At 36.2% G+C, this 20,295-nt stretch overlaps 1 protein-coding gene across 3 annotated transcripts in view; it reads left to right on the forward strand.

Moving 5' to 3' along the window:
• The window catches only part of CADPS2 (calcium dependent secretion activator 2), a 321,925-nt gene that overhangs the window by 88,906 nt on the left and 212,724 nt on the right, over positions 1-20,295 (forward strand). For 2 of the 3 annotated variants that reach the window (XM_062583255.1, XM_062583235.1), the window contains exon 3: positions 13,817-14,149. The exons of the other annotated variant lie outside the window; for it this stretch is intronic. In XM_062583255.1, the coding sequence (XP_062439239.1) occupies positions 13,817-14,149 (333 nt within the window). The remainder of the gene's footprint in view (positions 1-13,816; positions 14,150-20,295) is intronic. 3 annotated transcript variants of the gene reach the window in all.

Here is a 20,295-nt window from a genome sequence, read left to right on the forward strand (position 1 = left end):
CTGTCTAGCATGTAGTTTAGGCCCCTCATGACAGAGACCAGGCATAATAGCAATTAACCACTTTTAGGTGACTAATTTGTAACCTCTTCGTCTTGGCAAACTAACAACCAGGCTACCACATCTGTTTTGAACTGTTGAACCTAACATCACTGTCTGTTCTATATCTACTCTGTACACCCTATTCTTTCATCTGTATCGGAAGGTCTTGAGAGGCCCCTGCAAAAGTGATGCGGCTTTATAAGCAGAGCAGAACTGCTGGTAGAAAAGCACAGGCCTGTAGAGGCCTCTTACTGAGGCATTACTCAGCCTCAGTTGACCTTTGCACCTTTCTTTTCCCAGTTAAATAGGAATGATCAGCATACCGTATGGTTGTGATTTCAAACTTTGTGTCATTGTATAGACCAGATCTATAGTATCCTAGCTGATAGGAAAGCGACAGGCAGATGGAATGGTGCTTTCTCCCCAGTACCATGTCAGAAGATGTCACAATCCTATTACTGAACACAGAGCTACTAAGGGTTGTTTTAATTGTAGCCTGTTTTTTATGTTTTAATAAATCGAACATCACAACACTTTCAAACATGCAGATTTGGTTCTGCAGTCCTTGTACCTGCTTATCAGCTATTTGATCCCTGCCATGGACAACAGGCAAGAGGTCATTTTTGTAACTGCTTGTTAGCAGAGCCTCGTGTGAAGATGCTTGAGCCTCATCGTTGGGAAAGAGAATTTGCCTCTTTCTGGCTGCTGGTGTTGAATATGTTCCTGCACAGATCCAACCACTAGAAAGATCCTCACCTGTGTGAGCATAACCTTTTGATTTGGAGTTGTACCTCCAGGTGCTGTTTGGAGACAGTTGTCCACTGGACAGAGATGCCAGAGTGCTAGTGCCATCCTACGGCCAAGAAGTCCCCCGACACGCTGCACACGGCCGGTGAACTACAGGCCTTCCCCAGCCTTTATCGAAAGAAGGGGCTGTACTTAAAGACAAGATTGCAATGCCTGTAGCAAACAGAGCCATTGGTATAGTAATCCACAACTAGTTTCATATAAGTAGCACTGTACGTGCTATGTCTCACCAGGATGTAAAAACTAATGTTGCTACTGTCAGCGTTGAGAGGAGGACAAGTACACTTGTTCCACAAGGGCATCGGGATAACTTTGATAAATGAAACTGGAAGAAAACACTGCTTCTGGGTGAAATAGTTTTGTGGATTTTTTATGGCGGTTGTCACTATAGCTGTGCTTGTTTCTTGTTATGCCGCAGGCATGAACACTGCAGTACAGGAGACTGTGAATGTGTAGCCCTCGAGAACAGAAATTCAGAAAGATGTTGGATGGCTTCTTATGCCAATTTGATAAAGAAGGCAAGAAACAAGTCCCAACACACAGTGTTGTGTAATATGCTTAGAAGTGTATAAACCTAGGGAAGTAGCACACCTTCAGGTGGGTTTTTTTGTGTGTTTTTTTGTTTGTTTTTGTTTTTGTTTTTTTTTCAAAAAAAATCCAGACTGCTGGTTGCTAAGTTATGGGCAATGTCCAACATACAGTTATGATATTTCCCAAAGGAAGCGAAGAAAACAAACCTAAAAATTTTAAATTTTGATGGTTTTTAAATGATAAAGAGTTATCATTTTTAATGCACTTCATAAATGTAGGAGAAATTATATTAAAAAATTTGAGGGAAAAATCTGAATAATTATGGCTTTTCAGAGAACGATGATCCATTACTGTGAATCTGATATTCTTTACTCAATTTAAAGTGAAATTTGAAAGAGGGGGAAAAATTGCTGTTAACCAAAATTTGAGAATTTTAATTAAGCAATTTTTTTTCCTCTGAATTAGGCACAAGACGTAGTGTACATTTGGGAGAAGAAATAGCTGATTAAATAAAATCTTGACAGAATTATTTAAATGGAGAAATACTGATTTATTAACCTGATCTCTTAAAATCACTTAGCTGTTCCTTTTTCCTGATAGTAGGGACCCTATTCTGGACACTCAAACAGTACAGAAAAGTAGCCCTTTAGCTCTGACTCTTTCATTTTTAAAAAAATAAAAAGGTGTATGGAGGATATTTCCTACGGGGAAGGAGAGAAGCAAAAGACCTGCGAGTGAGTCTTCTAAGAATTTCATTAATAAAGGGGAGAAGCATTTCTGATGTCAAAATACTGAGCAAATCACATTATACAATTCTATTTCCATTCTTGTTCAGCAACCAATAATTATTAAAAGTAGTTATTAAAATGCATTAGTAAATATTAGTCTTCTCATCGAATATAAACAGTTTCAATGACTAATGCAGTAATTTATTCAGTGAGCATAAAAATAGGAACTTTAGATGTACTAAGCTACTGCCTAAGATGTAGGTATTTATTTCTTACCCAAAATAATCATATTCCTATAGTCTGCTAACTGATAAAACAGCTTTCAGTCTAAACAACTTTATAATTTTTTTATTTCTTTTTATTTCTTTTCAGACTCTCATAAATGCAGTGGGAACATGTCTAGAAAAAATATTTTTTCTGCAGTCCCAGGATGTAACTGAAAACAGTATTGGTTACAATATATATTAATTTTTAGTGGCTGTAAACCTTGATTCTTAAATCTCTAAATGAGGAAGCTGTTGTCCAGATTGTCCAAAGTCTTTTGCTTCTTCATGAAAATAACCCCAATTCCCAGTTCTATCTGTTGTACAGTTTCAGAATGAGATAAAACTACTGAGGAAAGTGAGTTGGTCCCAGAGTACATTGCTCATAATAGTGGCTGAAATGAGGAACATTTTGACTCAGTGTGGAACAGGGAAGACTCTAAGGAGAAACGAATGAGGGCTGTTGACTGCAGGCAGAATTTCTTATGAGCTTGTGTTTGAGACACTTTGAGGAGCTACTGCAGTAGCAGCAAAAGTGCTATTCTTTTTATCTCACACTCGAAAGCTTTGCTTTGCATCAAAATGAATTTCAAGCACAGCACATGACCTAAAAAAAAAAAAAAAAAGGTGAAACAAGAGGAGGTAAGAGATGATGTGTGTCATATGTCAAATTTTCAGGGAAGAAACTTGTTTCTCTTAGTTTCTAGAGCAATTATCTCTTCTACTTTCTAAAATTTTAATAAAACCTGAAATATACTATTTTTAAACATGTCATTGAAAAGGAGAAATGAGAAAGAACTTTTTGTCTTTTCCAGGATTTTTAAAATTTAATCTAGCCCTGAAAAATACTTAAAATCTTTATAAAGAACTCAAGAGCATATACTTTCTAGCTGAATGTAAATCAGGAACATGGTTATGCTAATTGATGTGGAAGACGGTTGTATATTGAATCTGTTGTTCAATATCGTTTTCCTTTGTGGAAAGGGTCCTGGCAGCATAGACATCTTTTTAATGTGTTTTTTTTTTTTTTCTTTGATACTTTATCATATTAGGTTCCCTCTTAAAAAAAAAAAAAAAAAAAAAAAAGATGTAATTCAACCATGAAACTGAGTGAAGAATAGCTGATATTTATTTACATGTGATTCTTGTTCTGTAATACTTCTAAAAATGTTTCAGAGATCATACTGTAAATCTAGTGTTAGCTTAGCAAATTCTTCTAGAACTTTATCAATTTTATGTGTTGCTTCTGCATTCAACAGAAGTGTGATTTCTCCATGAGTGAAAGTCATACTTTGTACTTGACATGTGCTTTTCTGATAGCTTTAAAAAGCAAATCAGAAAGTATTCACAAACTTGAGTTTTCCTGGGACTTCCATCAAAGTCCCTTATGTCCTTACTCAGTCTTTATCAAAGAGGTACTTCCATTTATTTGTATTTTTGAAGTTTAATTGACACCTTATGACATGGTTATCATTAATATAGTTCAAGCGTCTGTTTCAAGCAAACTTAAAATAAAAATTTACCCTTTAATATAGACATCACCTCTTCAGGATAAAACACTCCTTCCTGTACTTGCATGTTTGATGATTGAGTTGTCCTGCAGAAATGTCTATAAGCGTTATCTGACAACCTTTTTTCCTAAGGTTGTATGAAAAAGTTCAATTTTATGCGATCAGTGCATTTTAAGAGTACCCCAAACATCGATCTTAGTACATTGGCATGAAAAAATACATTGGAGACCTAGCTAACTAATCAAAGTCTAGTTGGGTCATCAGTCTTTATAAGCTGATACAAAAAGCAGTGCTTGGCCCTCATATGGCAATACACTTATGGTTTGCATGTGGAGTACAGTTAAAATTCTACAAACATTTTAAAGGTGGAGTTTGCAGTGTTGTCAGAACTTGAAAGCAGTCATGCTTTACAGTGAAATTTGTTCATTGGCAATTTTTTGGAGAGGAAGAGAAAAGATTAAATTTTCAAGATTTTTGTGGGTATACTTATGTTCAATGCAGCGTTACTTAAGTACTGTATAGTAACAGTGGCAAACAGATCTAGTTGAGGTTGTTTATCTAGGGGACAGTTGGTTGACTGCACCACAGTTATATAAGGCTCGTGAAAATCACGTGAGTCCTGTTTCTCTTCTGTGCTCAGCATGGGAGATTTGCATGCCAGTACCAACAAACACTGGAAGAAGAAATGTCCCACAGGAGCACAGTGAGGATCCCCACTGGCCACAGTGCTGCTATGAGGCAGAGCAGCTCTCAGCAGGCTCAGCTGCTGTGACAGAAGCTCCAGGTCCAACTGGGACAAGTGTCCTTACAGGATATGTCTAGGATTTGGACAGGAAGGGTAAAAAACAAGTTTGTCTACTGTGACAGAGGATTTATCTGTCCACTGCGGAGTTTTTCTATACAAGTATTTCCACAGGATAGGAAGAGCTCAGCTGTAGTGTCTGCACGTGAGCCGAGAACATGTGTAAGCTCAGCAGCATACACACACGCGTGAGTCCACCACTGGCTGCCATGACTGTGATATCTTGAGCTTCCTGCGCAGCAAAGGCCTGAGAAAGCAGGTGCTAGTTCTGCCTCTGCTTTATGCCTAATCTTGTCAACTGCCTGTAGCTCTTAGCTTGCTTCAAGTTGCCTAGATTTGTCTGACTGAGGAAGGAACAAAGTCGACTGAGACTGGAGCCAAAGTCAACTGAGACTGGAGGACTGAGAGGCCAAATCTACCTAGTGGCTAAGTGTTGTTGTTCTGGTTGGTTAACCGATCTGCTTTGGTTGGAAGCACGTGCATTCTGGGTTGCTCACCAGAACATTTTGTTTTGGGTGGGGAATAGAACATTGCGGGAACCGGCAGATAACAGAATGTTTGGAAGAACTTCACCATTAAAGACTGGTGGTGCTACCCAAGGGACCAAACTACCATGCTTGCAGCTCCTCAACAGACTTCAGGAGGCCAACAGAAATGGAGACCTGGGTAGCCCCTATAATGAGGGAACAGTGTATATTCACAAGCAGAAGTTTGCAGCAGCAAATGGAGTAGGTGGTGTGATGATCTGTAACTATCCAGGTACAGGAAATGAAGCATTTCCTGTGGTCTACATGGGTGCAGAAGGTGTTGCTGCACTTACGGTGGGCAGTCTGAAAGGCACAAACATTTTACACTGAATTCATGGCATGTGAGTAATCTTAGCAATAGAAGTAGGAAACTGCCATGGCTCTTGGGTGAATCATTATTTTGAGTCTCTCTCTAGTTTATTTCATCTTTTACTGTGCTGGAAGATACAGGATATCAAGAACTAGAGATGCCAGGATTTAATAAAAGTGAAAAAAGCTCTTAACCAACTTGAACTTCCTTAAAGCAAGTTGATATGGAAGCTGGTTCACATGGAGAGAGAGATGTGATGTGTCTAGATGCTTCCTGGTCCAGAGATGTAGTGTGCATTTTGAACTGCAGCCATCTTTTAAATGGGAGATGCCCTGTAAACAGCCCTGGCTGTTAAAATACAGGACATGTTCAGTGTATAAATGTGATCTTCTCAAAGCAACAGAAGCAGCAGTGACTGTCGATAAATGAAGAAAAATCTGTTGTTGCTCCTGTGGCAAATTAAGTTCCCAGCACTGTTTTGCCTAATGAAGAGGAGAATCTCAGTGCAGGTGCACTGGGTACAAGGTGTAGAGAGACCATCTGTGTATGAGTAATTGTTTTGTTTTTTAGAGTGAAAAAATGTGTTTGTGGTCCTTCTGTCTCCTCTTAATTCACTTTCAAATTTTAAAAGATAAATTTGAAAATTGTGCTTTAAAAAAATCCTGTATCGTGCCAACAGCAACAAAATGTAGGATTTTTGTTAAAAGCACAGCTTTCAAATTTATCTCTTAAAATTTGAAAATGCATTCAAAACTGTACTCAAAACTTAAGAAGTGGTAAGCTATAGCTGAATTCAGTTTTTCTCCAAAATGGATAATGGATGAACATGGCTGACTTGGATGATACCTGTTTGTGTGCATATGTGTGTTTTCATATATTTACACACACATAGGTAGATAGATGTGTAAACATTTATATATGTATACACATTTATAAATAACATTTTAACTAACTAAAACTAACATCTCAGTTTTCACATTGCAAATACAAAAGTAAATTTTATGTTGAAAAATGTTCAGTTACAACTTCTTATTTATAAAACCAGAGATTTATACTTTATAGCACTGGATATAGTACACATGTTCTTCTGTAACAGATGTATTATAGACACAGTAGTTTTGCACCTAAAAGTACGGCACTTCTTTTTTTCTTTATCTTATTTTTGAGGGGAACGTAAGTATGAAAATTAAATTTTGGTTAAAAATCATTAGGTACATCTGAAATCATATACATTTCAGATACATTATGTGTATCTGAAAAACAGATATTTTTCCCTTTTGAGGTAGCGGTTTGGAGTGCACTGTTTTTCTTTGAGTTGTTTGTTTTTGTTTGTTTGTTTTTAATTCCTCTGTGTGTCTAGAGCTGTATCTAAGCTGGGACCCATCTAGTCCATTTCTGCCTCTCTTGTAGCATTACCTGCTTTGATGAATGGTGGAATAATGTGGAATAGTCTTCCACAACCTCATCTCCATGAATTTTGCCCTTATCTTTTAAAAATCACCTTGATTTTAATGTTTGATTAATTTTTATATATTACATTTTAACCTCTAGATGTTCGATCTCATAGAAACTTATTTCTGCTGTTTAGAAGAATCCTGTCTTTGTAAATCTACTGCCTGCATAGGTATGTACATACCTGATCTACCCATGCCCCTTTCTGATTGCTAAATCTTTTAACTTACAGTGATGAAATGCTTCATGACTTTTACTAGAAGAGGTTTTACAGTCCTTTCAGTATTGCTGTGGTTTCTTTTAATTCCCCCTCCCTCGACTCACTCACATCGCTGCATTGTGGAGCAGGGGAATCTGGGCACTAGTGGTGACAAAGTCTTGCAGGTCCCATGAAGGATCTGCTGCTGTTGTGCCCTGAGGACTGCGCTTGTCCTCTGGCCACAGCGTTGCCCTGAGAGGCTCAGGGATCCATCGTGGTTCCCACTTCCTTCTCCAGACTCATTGCTCCCCAAAATGAGTGGCCCATCATTTTGGAATGGGCAGAGGTGAGACTTCTTCTCTTCAGCATACATTTTCCTTTAATCACATCCCCTCTTACGTGTCTCCATTTTATGGCAGGCAGCTGTATTTATTTTCATTCTGCTTGTATGATGGCTTTTCCTCACCATTAGTTCTCAATAAAGTAAAGAAGTGAAAGATGCTGAGAATATAAGATGTTTTAAAGTAATATATGAAAAGAACTTTGAAAATTGTTTTTCACAATAGTTGTGAAATTAATTTTGCAGTGTTGGTTGGAGTCAGAGAACCTTTTAGAGGATTTGGTAATGCTGTAAGGCTTCATAAAAAGTGTTGTCAACATCAACTTTTTAGTAGTGTATTCTTTTTTATGCAAATCATACTGACATTTTAAACTGGATCTGTATCTTCATTAACTTAGAAAGAAAAAATGGCTTATTTAGGGTTTTTTTTTATTAATTTTAGTTTTTTTTTTCCCTGAGACCTCCCACCTCTCCCGCCCGTACCCCAAAATCTCTTCTCTCTCTTATATTATTTCAACCCTTACTGTTTCCTGTAGACAAAGATTAGGGTGAGGGAATAGCCTTTATAGATATAGATATATAGATATGTATGTATATACGTGTGTCTGTGTGTATATATATATGTATACATTTTTTTTTTTTTGCCAGCTGTAGTTGGAGTAGGGACATTTGGATGGAAATAAAGGGGCATATTTAAGACAAAGTTGCTGTAAACTCTTTACACTGGGGTAACTTTTGAGTGTGAGCTTGAGTGTAAGATGTGAGTATGAGTTTCCATAGTACCTTGCCCCATATGTACATGCTCTTACCTTCTAATTAGTTGCTTTAAGCAACATCCCTTGGTAAAAGTGAAGCTGGCAAACTCGCACTTAGCCAAGACAAGGGCATGGGTGTTGAGAGAGACTGTGGAGCACATCATATACTGTAAATTCCCATATTAGCTTTTTTTGAAGTAGCATATTTTTGTATGTCCTTACACAGGTTTGTTTTGTCTTTTTGCAGCCCTTTGTTGTTGTTTTTGTTGTTTAAACAAAGGGCTTAAATCACAAAATTTCTTTTTGTGAAGTTTTTTGCCTGAGAATAAAAGAACTTGTAGTAATAATTCAATCAATTGTTGCCAGTTGGTACTGTGCCTACAGCTGACTCTGGCTCTACTAAGAGAACTGGCGTGTAACAAAGCAGCTGAATGATCTTGTTAAGTAGTATGTGTAGCAAGATTACAGTGTTATTTTTCATAATAACACACCACTTACATGAAAATAATAGAAACATCGTAAGTATTTATAACCTTTTTTTCTTTCTAAGATGTCTAAAAAAGAGATGCTAATAGAAAATTGAATCAATATGTGAAATGAAAGAAAGCATGCATAAAAGTTTGTGACTTGTGGCCTAATAGCCATCATATTTATTTCTTTAAAAAAATAAAATGCTAAGAATAGCTACAATGGAGTTCATGCATATTACTGATGATTTTCCTAGTTTTTTCCATACACAAAAAAGATTGTCCTGTTTGTGTGGCCTGCATATGTAATTACTTATGTTTCATATGATGTTCAATAAAAAGAAATACTGTTACACAAGGGATAATAGCTAGAAGATGTGAGTTTTGTTTAGTATTTCTAATTTGTTTTTTCTCAAGTTGTAACTACTGCCAAATGATGATTTTTTTCCATCTTTAAGCAGAAATACACTTTTAATGCAACTATCCATTGCTAAAAGATACTTTAAATTAAGCTTTGTACTAGCATTTACAACTGAAACTGTGTATGCCTAATAATTAGGATTAAAAATAAATTTAAACTAAATTTACTATATTTACTATATTTCAGTAAATGTGCTCAACAAATAATTTTCAATGGAAGGGAAGATGTCGCTATAATGGAAGATGAAGCAATTTTTAGTCCTATTTAAATTCCTTGCCTGGTCACCTTCAGATGATTGTGCTGTGAGAATTGTATCGATCAAAACCTGTATGAGTGGCTTGGACTTTCATGTTAGTCCAGAAGTACTTAGAAAGGATCTGAATGATGTGGATTGAAAAAGCTCCTCAAGATGAATATATTCAGTCCTTCAGAACATATTTTAACAGTTCCTGAACACGTTGCACGTGTTAATAGCGCCTATACTTTCTTGGCATTTGATAGTTTGGTAGCAGGGTGTAATGTGAAGTATTGATGTTGAACTAGATTCAAGGATGGAAGAACAGTGCTAAAAATTCAAATGCTAACTGGCAGACAGTGTCAACTCAAAATTTCTCTAAGGATACCCAGAAAATGTTGCCAGAAACAAGAAATATTTCATTAGAAACTCATGCTGTCATCAAATTACTTCTAAGTAAAAGAGTTTACAAAGAATCATGTCTACTCTGCCAGATATAGTTCCCTCTAGAAATAGATTTTTCTTTTTTTGGTCTCCATAATAGCTTTTTCGGTGTTTTCTATTTTACATTCATGCTTCTAATATTATTTTCTTTCCAGATCCCACCACAGTTTTGAGAGACTAAGTTAACATTTTAAAATTGAAGGTATTTTGAATGATTGTTTCATTAAAACTAGGTTTAATGATCCGACAACGCAAATATATGAACGAAGGGAGGAACAGCTGGCAGTGCAGTTAGTGTGTTTAATTAGTATTTCATTTTCATATGTGTTACATATCAACACAAATATCTTGCCTCATGGAGATAATCAGGCTGTGCAGGTAATCCACATTGAAGAAAAGAACTGGAGAACTACCTTAAGTATATAAAAGCTTAGACTTTTCACTGGAGAAACGAATGCTGACAAGAAAGTACTTTCAATATGGTATATATATATGTATCTCAGTTTGGTGGAGATGAGGCCCTCTGGAAAACCTGGGCTCTGCACAGATGTTCAGCCAGAGAGACTCCATGGCATGTTGGCAGAACAATAATTGAACTAATTTGGCTGTTATCATTGTTGACCAAGTCCAAAGCCATGAAACCGGCAGCATAACATGCTCCAGAGAGTAGTGATTCCCCTAAATTCCTCTTTAGAAGGGAAAAAAAAATCAAGCATGAAACTGTTCAAAAATCTTTAAAACTGAGCAGGAGGAGACAAATCTCAAAAAATGTAACTGAAGCAAACGTTTTTGTATTTAATGTGATGTGTACCGTATGCCTTTCAGGGACAGGAATAACCATATATTTAATAGCTTGTTAATGCATCTTATTGTGTCTAATTAAAGGTACATATGGTACATTTCACTCTCACCTGTGAATTGCCATTCTCTTATGGCTTTCTGTTGCAAACTAAGTCTTATAAGTGGGGTTGCTTAATAGAAGTATTATTTTTTCAGTTATCACAAATACAGGTAATTAATTTTAAGGATGATATTGTAATTTTTTCCTCAGGAAAAGATTTGGTAAGTTGCCACTCAAAATAACAGCTTTATGTAAAATTGATTTCTTTAAAGAACCAAACATACATTACATAATCTGTTACCTTGAATTTATATTTCGAGTAATTGCCTTTAATCACACCCTATCTTTTGCTGAAGAAATCTCTTGGAATAATTTATGATGTTTACTTCAAATGCAGTTTATGATTCAAAACATCTGAAAGCGAGCATTTCAAAATTAGATACACCCTTATAACATGCTTGCTTTTTTTCTGCCTTTTTTAAGAGTGAAACTGTGTTATAAGCATTTTTTTGCTTGATTAACAGCATCAATATTGACATCTCTTGAAAACATGGATTTTGTATATCCTTTTGAAAAATGTTAATTTGCACTTTAACTCAATTAATTGTTAATTTAACTCAAGTTTCTTCATATTCTTGAAAAGCAACACTTCTTTTGAATTTGAAGAATTTTTATTTTTGTTGCAGGATTAGGGTTAGGGGCAAATTGTATTTTGTTTGCATATACCAATATAAAAAGCTTTACACCCAAACACAAATATGCCATCTTTCTTTTTTTCTTTTTTCTTTTTTCTTTTTTTTTTTTTTTTGATATGGCGGACACCAAATATTACAGAAATACTCCCATGTCCCAGGTAAGTATTGAAAAATGGAGCAGGTTTTTTTCCATAGTCTCTTGGAAATTTAAGATCAAATTCAGAAGTAAGTTTTGAATTAATCTGGTCCGCAAGTGAAGAGAAATGCTAGTGACTTTTCAGCCCCTACATCCCAAGTTAATCTGAATAATATGACCAAAATAAGGTAGTGAGAAAGTAAAGGATACTGTGCTGATCTTATAGTGTGTGCATTGTGGAATTTTGTTTTTAATTAGATTGATATTAGCAATAAAAGGATTGTGTAATCTTGGGTAAACACAAGTGTTTTGAGAGGAGAGGCTTGAGGTTTAAACTTTATCCTTCTGCTTTCCCTCATGAAGTATGCAAACTAATGTGATGGAAGATTTAATGCTGTTTATGAACAATACAAAATGGGTGAAGGTAGTTTGAAGTTATCTTGATTTATTTTTTCCTATTTGCTTTTCAGTGAAAATGCTGGAAAAATGAATTAATTTTAATTGCAGAGCATTAAAACATGGAAAGGTGTAATATCCATGTACCAATTTGTGTTGATAAGGTTGATTGCTGGCTTGAATATCCGACTATATATTTCTTTTGAAATGAGATTAAATATTTGTATAGCATTTTGAAGAAATTGGTATCAATATTAATTGACAATAACCATGTCAGCTCCCCTTATGGATAAAAGTTTAACCTGACATGTTAATGTTTATAAAAAAGAAAATCCCACATGATAGGTAGAGCACAAAATGTGATTTTCAGATGTTGATGATGTCTTCTGTAATCATGTTTTGATCCTAGCTCTTCAGGCTTAATCTGCAGCCCTCAGGACAACATGAGTTAGGATATCTGTTGGAAGATTTATTTTTTAAGTAACTGCATTTTAAAATATTCTACAGGGAAAACATGGATCAGCAAGCACCAGGACTTGCAGAATATATTTTTCTTGAGCTGTTTCTGCCTGAGTACTCTGCTCAGCCTTTTAGCGCTTCTCCCCCCCACCCCAATTTTAGTATTTTCCAAATGAAGCACAGTGACTCTTAGGTTGTTTTGGGTGCACCATCTTCCTTCAAGTGACAGTATGTGGAATCACAACTCTGCAGTGCTATCATCTTCATTAGTTGCATTTTGATAGCTCTCAATTACTGAAAACAATATCTGAAAATGTGTAGGCATTTCTTCTTCCAGTTCGTAGCATCTGACTGAAGAGAGCAAATGGTCAGAAAGGTGATGGAAAGGAAAAAATTTATTTAGACTACACAACATCACGCCTCTTTCTTTGCGCTTTAGCTGTGCTTGAGGGTGTCACTGTGGTGGATGAGCAGCCCCACTGCAGCGGAGCCATGTGAGGAGTGGGGCCACCTCCCACTACGAGGAGCCAGCTGCTTGTCCAAAGGGTATTTGTGAGATGGGATGACGTAGCTTATCCCTTGTCCCAAGCCCATGTCTGTTGTTTGCACTGCTGCTGATGCCGCAGTGTTCATAGTGTGTCTGTTGGTTACACTTTGCAAAGGAAGAGTTTCCTGTGGCTTCCTACTAGAAACGAGTTGTCCGCACACAGTGGCTTTTAGGGTCAGCCTTGCCAAGGCATCTTCTACGAGATGAATGCAACTACTCTTGAACTCTGAAAAGCTCTTACAAAATGCTGACACTAATTTAATTGATTTGTAATTTGCCTTGTCGTGTCTTATATGTACTATGTACAGGGTTTTTTGTGGTCTTTTTTTTTTTTTTTTTTTTTTTTTTTACGTAAACACTCCAATATTTTGTCCACAATGTCTACGAACCAGTTTTGTATCTTTGATTTTTTTCTTCTCTCTAGTGTTAGTGGTAGTATTTCTGTAGTGTTTTTTCCATCTTTCTATCTCATCTTCCATGAGATTCTTGGCTGTCTTGTAGATCTTTTTTTCCCTTATTATTATACTTTCAAGTTTTGAGACAGTGTAGCTTCTTCATGAGTTACCATCAAGTATCTTTGGGGTTCTGTGGTTCTAATGGAGGAAAGATGAATAAAACTTGTAGGTAAATTTTAAATTAGCTGCTGTTAATTCAAACTTTATTCTAACTGAACTGTTGTAAATTTATGCAGAACTTCTTTAAAAGTTACTGAAAGTATTTGTTCAATGCAGAAAATTATTTTTAAAAAATACTCATTTCTGTATGAAAAATGTAGCAACTTTAGTCTGTTTAATTTTTCTTTTAAAGCCATTTTTTATGCAAGCAAAAAACAAAATCCTTTATGGAGGATTGTGTTATGTTTGTGTCCATGACTAACTCTGTTTCTCTTCTTTCTTATTTTATTTTAAAAGGTATTTCTCAAGAGTGACCGAGTTGCAAGAATGGTTCACAGTGGAGGATGTTCTGCAAATGACTTTAGAGATGTTTTTAAGAAAAACATAGAAAAAAGGGTTCGAAGTCTGCCGGAAATTGATGGATTAAGCAAAGAGACAGTGTTAAGTTCTTGGCTAGCCAAGTATGATGCCATATACAGGGGAGAAGAGGACTTTTGCAAACAGCCGAATAGAATGGCATTAAGTGCTGTCTCGGAGCTGATTCTGAGCAAGGAACAGCTTTATGAAATGTTTCAACAGATTCTAGGGATCAAAAAATTGGAACACCAGTTGATTTATAATGCCTGCCAAGTAAGTATTGGAGTCACTCGGTTCGGTTGTGTTCAAAATCTCTCCCCCCATTCCAGGTGAAGGGCTTCCTCCATATGTGCAGAAGCCTTGAACACAAGAGATTCCTTCAGTGCTAAGCTCATCTCCATGCACAGAGGAGATGAGACCCCTCCAGAAGGAATCTTTGTATCATTTGGTCACTGGAGAGGACTTGGAAAAGCAGATGCTAGATTATTTGATTTTTATGCTCCAGAGATCTACTGACCTTTTACAGTGTCACAGTTCCAGTGATTTGGGTGATTATACAGTATAATCTATGTGCCTACATGCCCACATATAAGTTATATATATATATGTTTGTACATACATTTGTGTGCATGTGTGTCCACCTTTAAAAAAATGCTGTCATAAAGAAATAGGTGACAGATGGTCAAATTCAAGATGCTGTTGGCAAAGAATGATAGGAACAGCATTTATACTGATCCAGTGTCCAGAACTTCTATGTGTTAGAACTCGATATCCTTCATTTTAAACACCATCAATGAAGCTAATTTGCACATTTTTACTTTGTTGTTCTGTTGCATAAGCATATTGTTTCCCCTAAACTGTGGAGGAAAAAAAAGAAAGCAGTCATATTCAGTTTGACCTGTATAATCTGTTACTGATCAGTAATGTAAATGACACATAAAAGTATTTATCTGGCCAATTTTCAGTAATGATGCAAGTATAAATTACTTGAGTGGATGGGGAGAGGGAATACTGAAAACAGAGAAGTATTTTCCAGAAGTCTTGCAACAGACCAAGTAGGAAAAAAATTTAAAGTGAGCTCACCCAGTTTTCTAGTCTGTATGTGAAGTTGTGCACCAGATTGCATCTGAGCTATTTTTTTCCTATATCATACTGAAGGTTAGTTTATAGTTATGAACCATCTTAGCACAGGAAGAAGTGAGGAATCTTGGGCACTGCTGGCTGCCTCATTTATGGACTAATTTGGCACAAAGTTACAGAACTGTTATATGACTGAAACCTCTGTAATGTTTAATGCTTCTCACAACCATAGATTTTACTTTCATGATAGGGAAGTATATATCTCATTCCACGTCAAATTGTGAAGGCTTTTTGTTTTTGCTGTGAACTCTTTACAAACACAATGGAAATAGAATTGAGCAAAGATCTTTTTTTAATTTTTTCTATTTGCCGTATCTTTTCCCCTTTGCCACCAAATTCACATGCATTTGTATGACAAAGTTAGCCTTGGGGTATATAGGATGCTAACAAGATCCAGGAGGACTGAAATCTTGGAGAATAATCATGCTTATTTTAGTGGATTTTGATATGGTGGAGCATAGAAGCATCTGACAATTCAGTTTGGAGAAGACCTCAGGAGGTCTGCAGTCCCACCTCCTGCTCAAAGCAGTGTGAGCTGTGAGGACAGGCCAGGTTACTTTATCCAGTCAGGTCTTGAAACATCCAAGAATAAAGACAGACTGCACCATTTTTCTGGGTAACCTGTTGCAATACTTGACAATGTGAAAAATCCACTATATTTTTTTCCTATGGTAGAAGATCTGTTATTTATAGTAGAAATTCTGTATGGTTTCCTCCTGCCTTGGTGTCTGATGATATTTTGAGTCCTGCTTCAGATGTTGCTATGGACAGTCAAAATTTGCTATTTGTATTGCACTAGAGGAGCACAAACAAATTTGACTGTAGAGATTTGAAGAATTAAATAAAACCTTTCTTATGACTTAAGTCTAGAAGTTCTTATGATGTGGTCGACTAGGTTGTTTTGTGTGCATACTTGAAGGGCTTTTTTGTTTCGATTCCTAATGGTAGCAATGTTGATAGAACTAAGCTGGTTCATGGTTCTCCTCTCAGCAGTTCTCTTATCTGGACTAAAACATCACAGCAGCTAATTTTTGTCCTTTATCGTGGTAGAATTTTGAACATAAGATGACTATTATTGTTGTTATTGTTGTTGTTATTTCTATTTTGTGAATTACAAATTAAATAAGAAATAATCCTGTGGTAGCTGAGAAGGAAGAGATGCTGGTGCAGAGATAATCCAACAGGATGAAGAGAAGACCTTTCTCTTCCTAGTGCTGAGCTGAAGTTTATAAAATCCTCTGTGCAGTTCCTCTGAAGTACCACATCACTTATCCCACAATCCTAGTCCAGGATATAGCCACATAAAGTGGAGTATGGGGGACAGGGAGAAAGAGAGATAAATCCCTTTGGGAGCAGAAAAAAAGGGACTCCTAGATAATTCAAATCAGGAAGAATGGAGAAAGAAAGGCTTCAAAACTATTCCCAGCCTTCTTGCTGTGAGTCCTAGCTTTCCAAAGATTTTTGTTTTCCAAGGCAGGCACAATAATACTTTGCTGAAGGAGTTTCATTCTCCAGCAGTGCAGAATTGTTATTGTCCCCACATTTTATATCCTGTTCTTGTGGTCTGGTCAAGCATGTAATATACTAAGGGTCTGAAAAATCTATTCCACAGAAAAAGACAACAGTCATTGCCTTCCGCAAATGTATTTCAGAGAGCAATCGGTCTTTGATAATGTAATGCATTTTTGCTTTGATGGAGAAAGCCCATATTTCTCATTATAATTTTAATAAATATCTTAGTTTTAGACTGTATTTTACTCCATTCTATTGTCAGTATATTTACAGAAGACGAGATGATGTAAGCTGAAAAATAAAAATGAAGTCAGACTTGCATTTGAATCATCAGCAGCAGTTTTCACACTCCCCCAGAAGCATGTATGTGTATTTGTATGAAAATGCTTGCTTTCGTTTCCCTTTGCCACTGCTCTTTAGAATACTAGAGATTTGCAGATAGCAATAATCACTGGTGTCTGGGAGCAGTGAGATAAGTGAAAGTTCCAAACAGATGTTAAAATTACATTTTTGATAGAGATTTTGATGAGTTGGCTTCTGACTTGCATTTTTGAGAATCAGATCTTTTAATGAAACTCTGAATGTTTCACGGTAGCTTCCTTTAACAGCAAATCTCTGCAGTTATAATTTGTGTAGAGAACTGAGTGTCTTTTTTCTTTCCCCTGTTTTGTCCTTTCAGCCCTCTGGAAATCTAAACTGAAAAATGTCTTTCAGGGTCAATGATAAGGGTAAATCATCTGGGCAGTTAGATGGCTGGAAAGGAAAGAAGATACTATTTGTAACAGTAGGTGGTATTGTCTGCTAGCCTTCTCCCTATGACTTTTTATGCACTTAGAAACTTTCCACTGGTTATAAGCTGCCTTTACTCCCCAGCCTGTAGTAAATGGAGTGTTTTCATCAGCTGAAGAACTTTTGGGTATCTTGCAGCAGCACATCAGACACTTCTGCTAGGCTGTGGGTTTTGGCAGGTCCATGTGGGTTGCCAGGCTCTATTTGTTTGCATGATTGCAGGCAGAAACAATGTTCAGTTAGCACAAGAACTTAATTAGTGATAAAGTATATAGTGGTAGATGTTGTCTAATACAGTCCATATAGCTGTGAAGTTTTTTACATTTTTCTTTGAAGAATTACTTTTTGTTGCAGCTTGTTAGCATATGGAATGCATAAGCTTTTTCTTAGGGGGTGATCATTAACAGGACAGTCATGCTATGACTTAGGAAACTTCTTCCGTGACCCAATTTTCAGTTTTACAACTTAAAGCAAGGCCAGCACCTGCTACCAACCAGCTTTATCTCTTTGTAGTTAAAAGATTCAATTTTGGAAGTGTGAACACTTTCACCTGATTTTTATCTGCATTGTGCTGCCTTGAGCTGTGTTTTGTGACAAAGAAATGATTGCCAGTTAGCTGGGATTTAATGATCTTGACTTGTTTTTGAGGTGCCTGGCCACATGTTCTTATGATTTCTTTGATATCCTAATTTATAGAGATCAAACATGATATAGAGTCTTTTGGGGTTTTTTTGGTAACTTTTTGCTGAAATAGCGGATAACCTTATTTGATGAAGAAAGTCAAACTGAAAATCAAACTCAAGCTGATGTGTGGACACACACTATTATTACACAACTCCACCAAAATCAGAATTTCAGTATCAAGTAAATCATAACTCCACTCACAGTTTGTTTTATTTTGAAGGTACTTTTATAAGATTGACTTTTTGGGGCTGATCTTAGCCTGTTGTCTTTTTGGGGGGGAGGAACAGTACTGGTTTTCATGATGAAAGAATTCTTGTAAGTCACCTTCTCTTTTCTGAAAGTTAATGAATAATTTTGAGAATAATGTAACTGTTTTTGAGAAGAATTATCTGTTGAGTCTTCTACTGTTGACTTACTCAGAATCAAATATAATTCTTCCGGAAATAGCCTTAGATGATCCTTTGTTTTAAGTCATAATTCTGTTTAAAAGCCTTGTATTGCTTCTGATTCACATCCTTGATTAGCTTTTTCAAGATGTATTTCATTGTATAAGTGCCTAACACTGAGAATGATGGACTATATTGTATTTTCCATAAATAAATGTTCATATTTTTTAATTATGAGAAATCTTCTGTCATAGAATTTCTCCCAAACCTTAGTCTGCTCATGATGCTCAGTGTAACTGGACTCTAAGGATTCTTTCACCTGTAGCATGTTACTGAAGTCTAGTTAATTATGTATTTTCAGAAATTAGTCAAATTAAGAGTAGTTTAATTCATGATAAGGTCTTCATGACTTTTGAATGTTTGTAGTTCTGTTCCTTGGCCAAGTAGGATCCTAAAAAGTAGGTCAATTATGTCATGGACTGCAGATTATGAAAAAGGAAATTCCATACTTCTGGATATTTTTCTTTGAAATTTTTGTATCCCATATAAGTAACTGGACCCAACACAACTTAATCAAGGAAAAAGAATAATGAGATCTTTATTACAGAAAATTTCAGTGTAAAGTTTTAAATCTCCTTAGAGAAACAAGCATTAAGATTATCTTAAGAATATAGACTAAAATAGACTTATTAAATTCTTAAGTACAGAAAAAGAATGGTTTGGTATGTGTATAATAGAGCATGTGCTGTTATGTGATATGTATATTTGATTCTGAAATCAGAAGAAAAGAAATTTGCCCTGTGAGATGTTATAATGTGACCAGGGAGGACTTCAGTCAAGCCAGTATCTATTACATGGTCGCCAATAACTAACATTACTTACTTCTGGATACATTATACCTGATATTATAAAGTTACCTCTGAAAATATTTGGTAATACTTGTTACCATGTTTTCAGAACAGCATATCAGGTGTTAAATAGTTGTCATCACTGATGTTTGAAAGTCCTTCTAGGTGGAGTATGTGCTTTTTCCTTGCCTAATATGTATCTATTCCACTGTGAGCAGTCATACCTCATACTGAGTATCTGCTTTTTATGGGAGATACGCTACCTTCAAGTGTTATTTGCATTAACCGGCTGCTACTGGGAAAGCAATGCAGACCTTGAAAGCTGAACATGGGTTGTTAGCTCTGTAGACAAAATGCAGTTTTGCAGTGACTGCAGGGTAGAAGAGAAGTGATGGGAGGAGTTGGCTGGGCTCTAAGTGACTAGAAAGGGCTGCAGTGTTGTAGGACATCTAAGAGAGGAAAGGCAGAGGACAGATGAGAGACAATAATTTGGGGGGACTGTGAAGGCTATGAGGGTTATGAGTAGAAAAATATGAAATAAACTGCAACACAGTTAGTATTCCCATTCACCCCGAGATAATCAGGAGTTGACTACATTTTTAAATGATAGATGTGAGTCTAGAAACTTAAGTTTCTGCACGCAGTCATGATGTAATAATGATATGCTTCCTTTCAGAACAGTCTAGTGTTTTAAAATGAAGCCATTGATGTCTATCAACCTGAAAAATGTTTCCTGTCATTGACATCAGAAATGTTCACATTGTGGGCTTTTTCATATGCTAGCTCTACTGGACTGTAGTATCTGTAAATACACGAATGTATCTTCCCCCATACCATAGTCTTCACAGAAAATCTACTTTTTGTTTGATTTTTTTCCTCCTTTCTTCAAGGGAGGAAAAAAGATCTGCCACTGCCTGTTCTTGAGGGAGAAAACAATACTTCAAATTAGATATTTCAATGGAGAAATAATTTTTTTCACAGGATTTTAAAAGCTGTCTTTTCTTCATGCGATATCTCTCTTGGTTGCATACATGTAGAAGTTTAACGTGAAGTTATTTCA

The sequence above is a fragment of the Rhea pennata genome, chromosome 1 (genome assembly GCF_028389875.1).
Source record: "Rhea pennata isolate bPtePen1 chromosome 1, bPtePen1.pri, whole genome shotgun sequence".
NCBI lineage: Eukaryota > Metazoa > Chordata > Aves > Rheiformes > Rheidae > Rhea > Rhea pennata.